Source organism: Esox lucius, chromosome 11 (genome assembly GCF_011004845.1).
Source record: "Esox lucius isolate fEsoLuc1 chromosome 11, fEsoLuc1.pri, whole genome shotgun sequence".
Taxonomy (NCBI): Eukaryota; Metazoa; Chordata; class Actinopteri; order Esociformes; family Esocidae; genus Esox; species Esox lucius.
In genome coordinates this window covers 38,864,461-38,876,972 of record NC_047579.1, presented here as the reverse complement: position 1 = coordinate 38,876,972, position 12,512 = coordinate 38,864,461, and the positions used below count along the sequence as shown (strand labels likewise).

General features: G+C 39.5%; 1 protein-coding gene across 1 annotated transcript in view; it reads right to left on the bottom strand.

Annotated features, from left to right (window-relative positions):
* The window catches only part of LOC109616237 (deleted in malignant brain tumors 1 protein-like), a 106,755-nt gene that overhangs the window by 2,459 nt on the left and 91,784 nt on the right, over window positions 1–12,512 (bottom strand). Inside the window, exons 22-23 of the mRNA XM_034295148.1 lie at window positions 1,018–1,341; window positions 458–592 (exon numbers count right to left, since the gene is read on the bottom strand). Of these exons, the coding sequence (XP_034151039.1) occupies window positions 458–592; window positions 1,018–1,341 (459 nt within the window). The remainder of the gene's footprint in view (window positions 1–457; window positions 593–1,017; window positions 1,342–12,512) is intronic.

The window sequence follows — 12,512 nt, the reverse complement described above, 5'->3', positions numbered from 1 at the left end:
GATTGAGTGTGTGGACAGGTGTCTTTTATACAGGTAATGAGTTCAAACAGGTGCAGTTAATACAGGTAATTAGTGGAGAACAGGAAGGCTTCTTAAAGAAAAACAAATAGGTCTGTGAGAGCCGGAATTCTTACTGGTTGGTAGGTGATCAAGTACTTATGTCATGCAATAAAATGCAAATGAATTATTAAAAAATCATACAATGTGATTTTCTGGATTTTTGTTTTAGATTCCGTCTCTCACAGTTGGAGTGTACCTATGACAAAAATTACAGACCTGTAGGTAGGAAAACCTGCAAAATCGGCAGTGTATCAAATAGATGGAGGTTATGTACATGCAAAAAACTGAGATTTGCAGAGATTGAGCGAGTGGATAGTGTGCACATAGCATTAGTCCTTTCCTATTCAAGGAAACTTGAAACCCTACGGTCAACCTTGCAATCACCATCAACATTTACATTGTCTTTGGGACATGGTCATGGGTGGAGGTCTGTTCATCCTCTTCCTCCAGACCACCCAGGAAACGGCCACCAGTATCAGTAGGAGAAGAATCCCAACCGCTGCGCCAGAAACAGTAACGAGGACTGGAGAGGCTACAGAAACAAACATTACAGATCTGCACATTTGAAGACCTGGTTTCAGTCGCTGTCTCAACCTTTTCCACTTCCGTACATTACGAGAGGGACCATAAAATGCTACATGTCTTAGTTAGCATAATCATTTCCACCAGGATAATGCACGTCAGTCAAGGTAAAATCTAGTGATATGCATGCATACGGCACAGAAAATCGAAAATGTGGTGCACGCTACCTTCGAAGGCGGCATCTCGAGCTATCAATACATGCAGGTTAACAGAATAAGCTACTGTGTCAAGTTTCTTTGACATTCCTCAGAAAATGTATCTTATCGTAAACAAGCCCTGAGTGATATCGGCCTACCTAGCATCTATCGAGTCTTTACACACAAATCATAAGTATGTTAATGTAATAATGCCCCTTGAAAAACATTTAGCTTTTACCTTGAATGCTGACTGTCAGTAACTCTGATCTAGTAGAATGAAAGGTTCGGGTGGTAACGTTGACTTCATAGCTACAGCTGTAGTTCCCCTCATGTTTATACTCTGCAACAGGGAAGTGAAAGGAGGCAGAGTGGTTGACTGCTGGCTTAGTCTCAGTCCTGTTGGTCCCAGAGAAGTCCAGATGGAAGAGGCCCCCAGGATACTGTAGCTGAATGGAGCAGGTGATGGAGAAGATGTGGCCCCTGGTAACCTCTGACTGCTTAGATCCCCAGACCATTGAACCATTTGGAGCAGTGAGGGAAATTCTAGGTGGTGGAAGGATAACTATGGAAATAAAATAGTATTTTAATGTTTGCAATGCTGTAATACAGAATTATTCCACTGAGTGGAACATAGTCCAGTAGATACACAATGTATAGACAAATGGGGTCTGAGAGCGACCAGTGACCCAATGGGTTGAGTGGATGAGGTGCAGATGTCATTAAATGCTTTCAAAGTGTCTCCCCAGAGACCCAGTTTCTTATTTCAACTCATTTTGGTAAATGAGGTGCAAAGAAAATTAATCTGGACCCCTAAAAATCAGCTGGGCTCACGATCTGGGCCCCTTTTTCTGAGGCCTCTATTACCTCAGTCTCTATCAGCTGCTTGTTAAACCTCTCTTCACAAACATCTGTAATCCTATAGGATTGGAAAGAGACATTCCGCTTATCAAAGGGGTTGACAAGGTAAACATTCTTAGAGACTCCCAATCCTACATTTTCCTGTGTTAAATATTTGAATGCCTGATCAATAAACAGTGGTAGGTCTCATACTTTTTCCTAAGCGGTTCAGTCAGGCCTTAAATTTGACCAAGGTAATTAACAACATCATATCTGCAAGAAATCAGTATTGTGTAGTCCTATGCATTGTTTTTACAGTTTTTCCCAACTGATTCGACACATTTATCCAAACTCGGGTAACAGCTCTCAAAACAGTTAACACGATGATCTGAACACTTTGTAATTGTCCTAAACAGATTGTAAATGTTCCTTTTAATAGAAATTACAAATCATGTGCATATGTTTCTCATAACACTGGGCACAAAATTCTGTATTTCATACAGCCAACCAAAACTTTCAATCAGCCCCAAACTGATATCTGATGAGTTAATACTACACACAACACAAGAAATGCAAGTTTCCCCAATTGTTTACACAGTTCTATTACAACAACCAGAAAAGAGGAATTAGAATGAGAAGAGAAAAGGGAAGAGGTGTAAGAGTGAAAGGGGGTGAATGGGGAAGAGGAAGAAGAAGAGGAACAGTTGAAGATGTAGAAACAGATGACGGGAGAGGAGTAGAAGATATAGGAAGAGGAGATTCTGCAAGACGAGTTGAAGATGTAGGAGAAGAAGCAAGACGAGCTGAAGATGTAAGAGAAGAAGCAAGACGAGCTGAAGATGTAGGAGAAGAAGCAAGACGAGCTGAAGATGTAGGAGAAGAAGCAAGACGAGCAGAGAGGAAGGGGAGGACAAAGTGTGAGGACAAGGTGTGAGAGAAGGAAAGAGAGGTAGAAGGATAGGGTACAGAGATGTTTCTAAAGAAACCCTTATTGACCTTGTCATAAATCATGGTCTCTCCTTGAGAGAAGCTGGGCAGCGGGTTCAGCCTTCAATTATCTGCACATTACAGTAGGAAAAGCGGTAACTTTACCATAATGCTGAAGAATTGAAGTTCAGAATTGAAGTTTGAAAACATTCAGGTGGATGAACAAGTCTATTTTAAATTTAACAAGAGCATGCCATTGTTGACATTGGAGTCCATAACAACACCCTCTGTCTCAAAGAAATTCTGCAAAGAATAATACAGGACAATCAACTATTCCACAATATTCAACAATGCAGTCTCTCCACAATTGAGCATGTTCTTGGGAGAAATGCAATCCGAATTAAGCAGGTATACAAAGTGCCCTTTGAGAGGAACACTGTTAGAGTGAAGGAGTTGCGATTCCTATTTGTTCAAGTATGTGCAAGCCAATTATTGCACTTTTACTGTAAACATAAAGATATTATTTTGCTGGACCACATAAGTGGAGCCGGCTAAGAAGAATGAATGTATCTGAATGAGTGTGTGAGTGTGCGAGCGACTGACCGACCGAAACTTTAGTCAGTTTAACAGTATAAATGTCATTCACAAATTGCCAACTAACCATAAAAACGGCCAGTGGCAAAATAGGATTTGTTCAGGATAGAGACAAGAAACTATACAGTCACCGAGCAGAGGTACAACTACGTGGTGTAGTGGTTAATGACACTGCTTTTGTGTGGGCGACCCGGTTTCGAATCTTGAAATAGCAACATTTTCTATTGCGGGCCGGCTGAACTAGGTGTGCCTTGTTTCTTTTTCCTGGATATGACGAATGTATCCATATAATATTCCAGCTGAATTGATCAACCCAACAGAGAACACACTTGTAGTTTTGATGTTAGTACTTATTTTAAATAAATGCATTACTACAATAAAATGCAGTGCTTCATTATGCAGTGAATGTTCACCTGTTTTGCCACTATAAGAGTGTGTTTAGTTTGCTGTGTTAACTGTTTTGAGAACAGTTCCCTGAGTTTGGATAAATGTGTCAAATCGATTGGGAAAAACTGTAAATCACTCAACCACTGCATCCTAACTGAAATGATCAAACCACACTTACCTCTTTCCACCCCTTTGGTACCAGACTTTCCACAATCTTTCATGTCCTGTATCTCAATTGGCCAACGTGCTGCTCAAGCTAACTTTGTTCTTTTCTAATTCATTGTGGTAAGAATGTGTCAATGATTCCTGCCTGTAGAGGTCTTCCTTGGCCTACCAGGTATTTGGCAATTGATGAGCTGCAAATTGGTGTGCTTTGTGCACATTCCGGATTCTTTTATAAGTATTTAAATTTTAGGTGTTTATGTTTCGAATCACAGGCATTTACAGTTTTTCTCAATTGCTTACACACTAACACTGGAACTTGAGAAACAATTACCAAAACCTGAAACACATGTACCTTATCATACACCAATTATGCACAAATACAAACACATTTCCCGCTTTTCACAAATTTTGCTGTTCTAAACCAGACTCCTTGAAGAACATTCCCCACAATTCTCTACATTTGGCTCAATCTTCATTCATAAAATCTCTTGTGTACATATGGAAAATGCTGTCATTCAAAATGCTAAACTCAAACCACCAATCACACCATTGAATTGTCATTAGGGTAACACTTGTTGTTGTTCAATTAGCAATCTTAGCTATAACAATCAAAGGCCAAAGGTGAGCTCTCCTGACATCAATGGATGTTAAATGCGGGATGCAGCCTATTTATCTTTTTCTATACAAAATATGAAGGCTTATTTTCTTTTTTCTATTGTTTGAAGACAACTTTTCACATCCAATTGTGTTTGTTGAGATGTATACTGTATTTCAGAAGAACATTCTATTCTTGTATTTGTGTGTTTTATATTTGAGTATGAAAACATAAGAGTTTACAACAGGCTACTGCACGTACACTGTAATGTAAGACTAAAAATGCAAATGGCCTACGCATAAGATTATCATAGTGCTGTTTGCCATTCAGCATGTCAATGTTCAATTGGTTTAGATGGTCCATTAATTTGATGGTGTGCGTGTCATTTGAAGACAAAATCTAATGTAAAATTATATTTTTCCCAATTGCTAACACACTAGAATGACATGCACAGCACAATTATTTAAATTGACACACAGAGAGCAAAACCTCTTCTCAAGTCTCCAAAAGTCTAAACAGATTTTCTGCTTTACACACATTTTGCAATTCAAAATGGCACTTTTTAAATGCACTGAACACGGTTCTCTGCATAAGACACAACAATCTGACATAAAGTCACGTTTGCCATTTCAAAACACTGCCATTCATAATGACACTACATGAGCTAATTGGCCAATACATGTGCTACTTGGCCAAACACTTCAAAGGTTAATTTGTTACCACTTCAATCCAGAAGTAAGCACTATGAAAAGACCACAAGGGAACCCCTTTTTTTTTTTACCACAACAATGGATGATGTTGCAGAGTGAGGAAGAGGAAGAGGAAGAGGGAGGTTGAGAATGAGTGGGGAGGAAGAGTGAGAGGTAGGGGTAGAGCTGGTAGAGGATTTCAAGGCCAAAGAAAACAACAACTTTCAAATGAAATTAGAGCAACCTTAGTTGATTATGTCATCAACCATGGGCTGACAATGCGAGAGGCTGGACAGAGAGTGCAGCCCAACTTGAGTCGTTTTACTGTCGCCTGTGTCATCCGGACATTTAGACTGGAGTACAGGTATGTAACTAACATTTCTTTCACACTATGTAGTACACCCCATGTCATAGTGTATCAGTTGGGTAACACCTGTTTACTTTATGAATGTCATACACTATGATGTCATACACTAACTGTAGAAGTTTCCTGTACAGTTTACTCTACTGAGGGGGAAATATCTTTAGGCTGCACTGTCCAAGCCCTATATTTTTGTTTTTCCTAAATGACTGAGAGATGCAACCATGGTGGCGGAAGGGGCCGAATGTTCACCGGGGTACAGGACTCTGCCATTGTAAACTTGGTTTTGGAAAATAATGAAATCCGATTGAGAAATTCAAAGCCACATCATCCAAGACAACACCATTTTCAACATCATTCAACGAGTCAGTCTTTCCACATTGGCTCGCATTCTCAAGCGAAACCAAATCAGAATGAACTTTATAAGGTGTCGTTTGAGAGAAACTCTCAAAGAAACATAGTGGTCAGACAAGCATATGTGGATGTAAGTACAATATTGACTGCAGTATACTACACGCAATGTTGTTTCCCAGTGTACTAGACACCATATTGACAAATTTCTGTTCTTTGTTTTCAGGAAGTACTGGAAATGGATGCTCGTACAATCCCACATGAGTTCATCTTTATAGATGAGGCTGGGTTCAACCTAGCAAAGACCAGAAGATATTGCCAGCAGAGTACAGCCCAATTGCACAAGTGCACAACAGAGAGACAACAACAAGCCAGTGACTCTCCCCCCGAGAGGCATTGGAGGGAGGGCATTCCAGTGGCCATGAGAGCCCACCTGGCAAGACTGCAAGGGTGGACAGTATCAAGCCTTTCTGGTCACCTTCACGCCCCCAGGCCAGGCTACACCTAATTGTAGACCATGCTGTAGAGATTAGTCTTTAGTAGACACTTGAAAGTTTGCACTGAGTTTGCATTTCTGACTTTAATTGGCAAATCATTCCACAGTAGTGGAGCTCTATGAGAGAAGGCCCTGCCTCCGGCTGTTTGTTTAGAGATTTTAGGTACGATTAAAAAGCCTGCATCTTGCGATCGTAGGTTACGTGTAGGTATGTAGGGCTGGTCATTTCAGTGAGGTAAGTAGGAGCAAGTCCATGTATAGATTTATAGGTTAACAATAAAACCTTAAAATCAGCCCTAAACATATCAGGCAGCCAGTGTAAAGAGCCTAGTACAGGAGTAATGTGTTCACATTTTTTGGTTCTAGTTAGGATTCTAGCAGCCGTGTGCAGCACTAATTGAAGGATAACCAGAAAGTAGAGCATTGCAGTAATCTAGTCTAGAAGTAACAAAAGCATGGATTTGTTTTTCTGCATCAGTTTTTGATAAAAAGTTTCAGATTTTTGCAATGTTTCGAAGGTGAAAATAAGCAACTCTTGAGACATATTTTATATGTTCATCAAAGGAGAGGTCAGGGTCAAGGGTAACGCTGAGGCTTCTTACAGTTTTTTGGGATACGACCATGCAGCCGTCGAGGTTCACAGTGAGATCTGCTAACAAAGCTCTTTGTTTATTGGGTCCTAAAATGAGCATTTCTGTTTTTCTTGAGTTTAAAAGCAAGAAGTTCTCTGTCATGCACTTCCTAATATCTGAAACGCATGCTTCCAAAGTAGCTAATTTTAGGGCTTCACCATGCTTCATTGAAATATATACAGTTGGGCAAAAAGGTATTTAGTCAGCCACCAATTGTGCAAGTTCTCCCACTCAAAAAGATGAGAGACACCTGTAATTTTCATCATAGGTACACTTCCAACTATGAGAGACAAAATAAGGGAAAGAAATCCAGAAAATCACATTGTAGGATTTTCTATGAATTTATTGGTAAATTCCTTGGTAAAATAAGTATTTGGTCAATAACAAAAGTTAAGCTCAAAACTTTGTTATATACCTTTTGTTGGCAATGACAGAGGTCAAATGTTTTCTGTAAGTCTTCACAAGGTTTCAGCATAAGAGTGAAAGTTGACATTGTGATTCCGGATTACATCACCCAGAGGCAGCATATATAGTGAGAACAATAATTAGCCCAGAACAGAGCCTTGAGGAACACCAAAAGATACCTTTGACGTGTCAGAAGATATGCCATCCACACTAACAAACTGATATCTTTCAGATAAATAAGATTTAAACCAGGCAAGAACATGTCCACGTAGCCCAATATGGGTTTCCAGTCTCTCTAAGAGAAGGGAGTGATCAATAGTTTCAAAAGCAGCACTAAGGTCAAGAAGCAACAGGACGGATGCGGAACCTTTGTCTGAGGCCATTAGAAGGTAATTTGTTACCTTCACGAGTGCAGTCTCTATGTGTAGTACTATGGTGGGGTCTGAAAAGGCATTCAGTTATTAGGAAACACATTTTTGGTAGATTTTTGAGAGGAATTGGAGGTTCAATATTGGCCTATAATTGTTTAATATGTTGGGATCCAGATACGATTTCTATAGAAGAGGCTTAACTTTCGCAATTTTTTGTGAGTTTGGTACACATCCGGAGGAAAGGGAGCAATTTATTATGTTCAACATTGGCTGACCTAGCACAGGAAATAGCTCCTTAAGTAATTTTTTTGGAATCGGGACTAGCTGATAATTTGTGGGTTTAGAACTCATTACAAATTTTGTGAATGTGTCGAGCGATACGGTATCAAAAAATTCAAGTGTCCCCATTGACACCTGGTCAGCGAGGTTTAGGACATTCTCAGGACAACTGAGATTTTGGGGACTATTTAAGGAGTCAGTTATTTGTTTTCTAATGGTGATGATCTTTTCATCAAAGTAGTTCATGTATCCATTACAACTAAAGTGAAGACCCACTTCACTTGTTGAGCGTTGCTCTTTTGTTAACTTTGCATCTGTATCGATGAGACATTTTTGATTGTTTTTGTTCACCTCAATCAGGTTGGAGAAATAAGCTGATCGAGCAAATGAGGTATTGTTTGTCATTCTGTCATTCATTACTGAGCCTTCTGTTTTCGCTTTCGCCTAGTGCTGTTCCTGTATCGATTCCCGTGTTTTGACCATCGCCTGCTTTACTACTCGACTTGGTCTCTAGCCTTGTGATTTTGCATTTGTTCGCCTCTCGTGGTTTTGACCCTTGCCTGTACGACTATCCTTTGCCTTGCCCTACCTGGAGTTCGTCTCCTAGATAAACTAAACATCATCATAATAAAAAATAGAATAAGAAAATATAAAAATAATAAAAACAAGATAAAAACATAGGAAGCTATAAGGCTAAACAGTCTGGTTAAGTTTAAGTGCTCAGTAATAGGCACATGAAAAGATACGTGGTTTTAACCTGGATTTAAAAATGGATAGGTTTGGGGCACGTCTAAGATCTTCTGGTAGTTTAATTCAGTTGTGTACAGCATAACAGCTTAACACAGCTTCTCCATGTTTAGTTTGGACTCTGGGCTTTACTAGCTGACCTGTGTTCATGGATCTAAGAGCCCTGCTCGGTTTATATTCCTCAAACATATCAGAAATGTATTTGTGTAAACCATTCAGAGATTTATAAACTAAAAGAACCATTTTAAAATCTATTCTGTAACTGACTGGAAGCCAATGCAATGATTTAAGAACCGGAGTGATGTGATCTGTTCTCTTGGTCCTGGTTAACATTCTAGCAGCAGCATTCTGAATGAGCTGCAGCTGTTTTACAGTATTTTTGGGGCGTCCAGTTAGGAGCCCATTACAGTAGTCAACCCTACTAGAGAGAAAAGCATGCATGAGCTTCTCTTGGTCTTTATGGGACACCAAACCTTTGATTCTGGCTATATTTTTTAGATGATAGAATGCTGTTTTGGTGACCACTTTAAATGTGAGGTCTGAGTCAGAACACCAAGATTATGCACTTGATCACTGGTTTTAAGGGCCAGAGAATCCAGCTCTTTACTAGTACTTGTTCTTTTATTTTTGTTAATCTCAGTTTTATCTTGGATTAACTGTAGACAATTTTGGTTCATCCAGGTATTCATGTGCTCTATACAGTGACACAGAGAGTCTATTGAAATGTTGTAATATGGTTTGAGAGCCATATATATTTGAGTATCGTCGGCTGTGGTAGCTGTGGTAGTTAATGTTGTTGTTCTGTAGAATTTGGCCCAGAGGTTGCATATTGAGATTGAACATAAGCGGTCCGAGAACTGATCCCTGTGGAACTCCGCTTGTCATAGCCACCCTATCAGATTCATGATTACCAATGGTGACAAAGTAACTCCGGCCATCTAGATAAGATCTGAACCAATCAAGAGCCCTACTCAATTTTCCAGCCTATCTATATGTGTTCTATGATCTACAGTGTAAAATGCTGCACTGAGATCTAATAGAACCAGAACTGTTATTTAATCAGAATCATTATTCAGCCATATATCATTTATAACTTTAATCAGGGCCATTTCAGTACTGTGGTGAGGTCAGAAGCCTGACTGAAATTTGTCTAAGAGACCGCTTGAGGTCACAAAATTGAGGATTGAAGACAACCTTCTCAATGATCTTGACTATAAAAGGGAGATTTGATACAGGTCTGTAGTTGTTCATTATAGATGCATCCAGTGTTCTCTTTTTTAAGGCTTAATGGCAGCAGTTTTTAGAGATGTTGGGAAAATGCCTGATTGCAGAGAGCTATTAACTATTTGCTGTAGGTCCATTGTTACAGAGTATTTATTTTTTTTAAGTCTGATGGCAGTGTGTCGAGACAACATGTGGAAGCATTAAGATGTTGAACTGTTTCTTCTACGGATTTTTGATCAATTGTATTAAATTGCGACGTAACCAAATTATGTCTTGGTGGTTGTAATGACGGTACAGTGTCCTTGTTAGACTGTGTAGTTCTGATGGTCCGTCTAATACTTGTAATTTTTTTCATCTTACGTTCTGCTTTCCTACATTCTCATTTCAGGGCCCTTACCATCAAAGTGGTTCTCCATGGTGACATTCAATGTTTTGGCATTAAAATGATCCAGGAGTACATCAACTGACTCACCACTTATTGATGGAGAGAAAGCTATGGCTTCCATAAACTGAGCATTGGTACTCTCACTAATGTACCTTTTCTTAACAGAAACAGAGTTAACTGGAACATTCAGGGTGATAAGTGATTCAAACAGACACAGAAATGATCAGACAGGGCCAAGTCTTTAACCATGACAGAAGAAATATCGAGACCTTTAGAGATAACAAGATCTAGAATGTGGCCTTGAACGTGTGTACGCTCTTTCACATGTTGAGTCAGATCAAAAGTGTCAAGTAGAGCAAAAAGTTATTGGACATTATTGTCCGTATTACTATCTACACTCACCTAAAGGATTATTAGGAACACCTGTTCAATTTCTCATTAATGCAATTATCTAATCAACCAATCACATGGCAGTTGCTTCAATGCATTTAGGGGTGTGGTCCTGGTCAAGACAGTCTCCTGAACTCCAAACTGAATGTCAGAATGGGAAAGAAAGGTGATTCAAGCAATTTTGAGCGTGGCATGGTTGTTGGTGCCAGACGGGCCGGTCTGAGTATTTCACAATCTGCTCAGTTACTGGAATTTGCATGTACAACCATTTCTAGGGTTTACAAAGAATGGTGTGAAAAGGGAAAACCATCCAGTATGCGGCAGTCCTGTGGGCAAAAATGCCTCTAGAGGTCAGAGGAGAATGGGCCGACTGAGTCAAGCTGATAGAAGAGCAACTTTGACTGAAATAACCACTCGTTACAACCGAGGTATGCAGCAAAGCATTTGTGAAGCCACAACACGCACAACCTTGAGGCGGATGGGTTACAACAGCAGAAGACCCCACCGGGTACCACTCATCTCCACTACAAATAGGAAAAAGAGGCTACAATTTGCACAAGCTCACCAAAATTGGACAGTTGAAGACTGGAAGAATGTTGCCTGGTCTGATGAGTCTCGATTTCTGTTGAGACATTCAGATGGTAGAGTCAGAATTTGGCGTAAACAGAATGAGAACATGGATCCATCATGCCTTGTTACCACTGTGCAGGCTGCTGGTGATGGTGTAATGGTGTGGGGGATGTTTTCTTGGCACACTTTAGGCCCCTTAGTGCCAATTGGGCATCGTTTAAATGCCACAGCCTACCTGAGCTTTGTTTCTGACCATGTCCACCATGTCACAAAGCTCGAATCATTTCAAATTGGTTTCTTGAACATGACAATGAGTTCACTGTACTGAAATGGCCCCCACAGTCTCAATCCAATAGAGCATCTTTGGGATGTGGTGGAACGGGAGCTTCGTTCCCTGGATGTGCATCCCACAAATATCCATCAACTGCAAGATGCTATCCTATCAATATGGGCCAAAATTTCTAAAGAATGCTTTCAGCACCTTGTTGAATCAATGCCATGTAGAATTAAGGCCTTCTTAGGAAAAACTCCCTAAGAAGGTCGAATTTTAGGAAGAAACCTAGAGAAGACCCAGGCTCAGAGGGGTGACCAGTCCTCTTCTGGCTGTGCTGGGTGAGATATTAAGAGTCCAATTGGAATAATAAATACATTTCTCATGTGGATGTTAAAAGAGAGTAGTTCAGCAAAATCATCAATAAAATGTGCAGAATATCGTGGAGGTCTGTAAATGATTAAAAAAAAATTCTGGGGTACACTTCAATGTAAAACAGATTCAAAATAAATACAATTACCAAGTGTGTTTTCTTTGCACTGGAATATATCTTTGAATAGGGTAGCCACTCCTCCTTTCCTACCATTTTTACACGTATTCATATAGCCTCATTTTTCAGGTGCTGTCTCGTTAAGAATAGTACTACTAATAGCACTACAATCTTCTTAGTCACGTTTCAGTGAGAAACATAAAATCTAGTTTGTAGGATATTATAATGTCATTTAGAGAGATCTGATATTAAATAAAGCCAGCTCAATAAATATAATAGGGGTTCCTGGACTAGTAGGTTGATGTGTCACAGTTAACAGATTAGACAAATTTACCTTACAACTTGTGATTGAGGTAGCAGGAAGCAATCCATCCATTTAGAGGTATTTTGTTGCATAATCCTTTATCACAATACAGGTGCTGGTCATAAAATTAGTATATCATCAAAAAGTTAATTTCAGTAATTCCATTCAAAAAGTGAAACTTGTATAATGTACACATTCATTCCACACAGACTGATATATTTCAAGTGTTTATTTCTTTTAATTTTGATAATTATGACTGACAA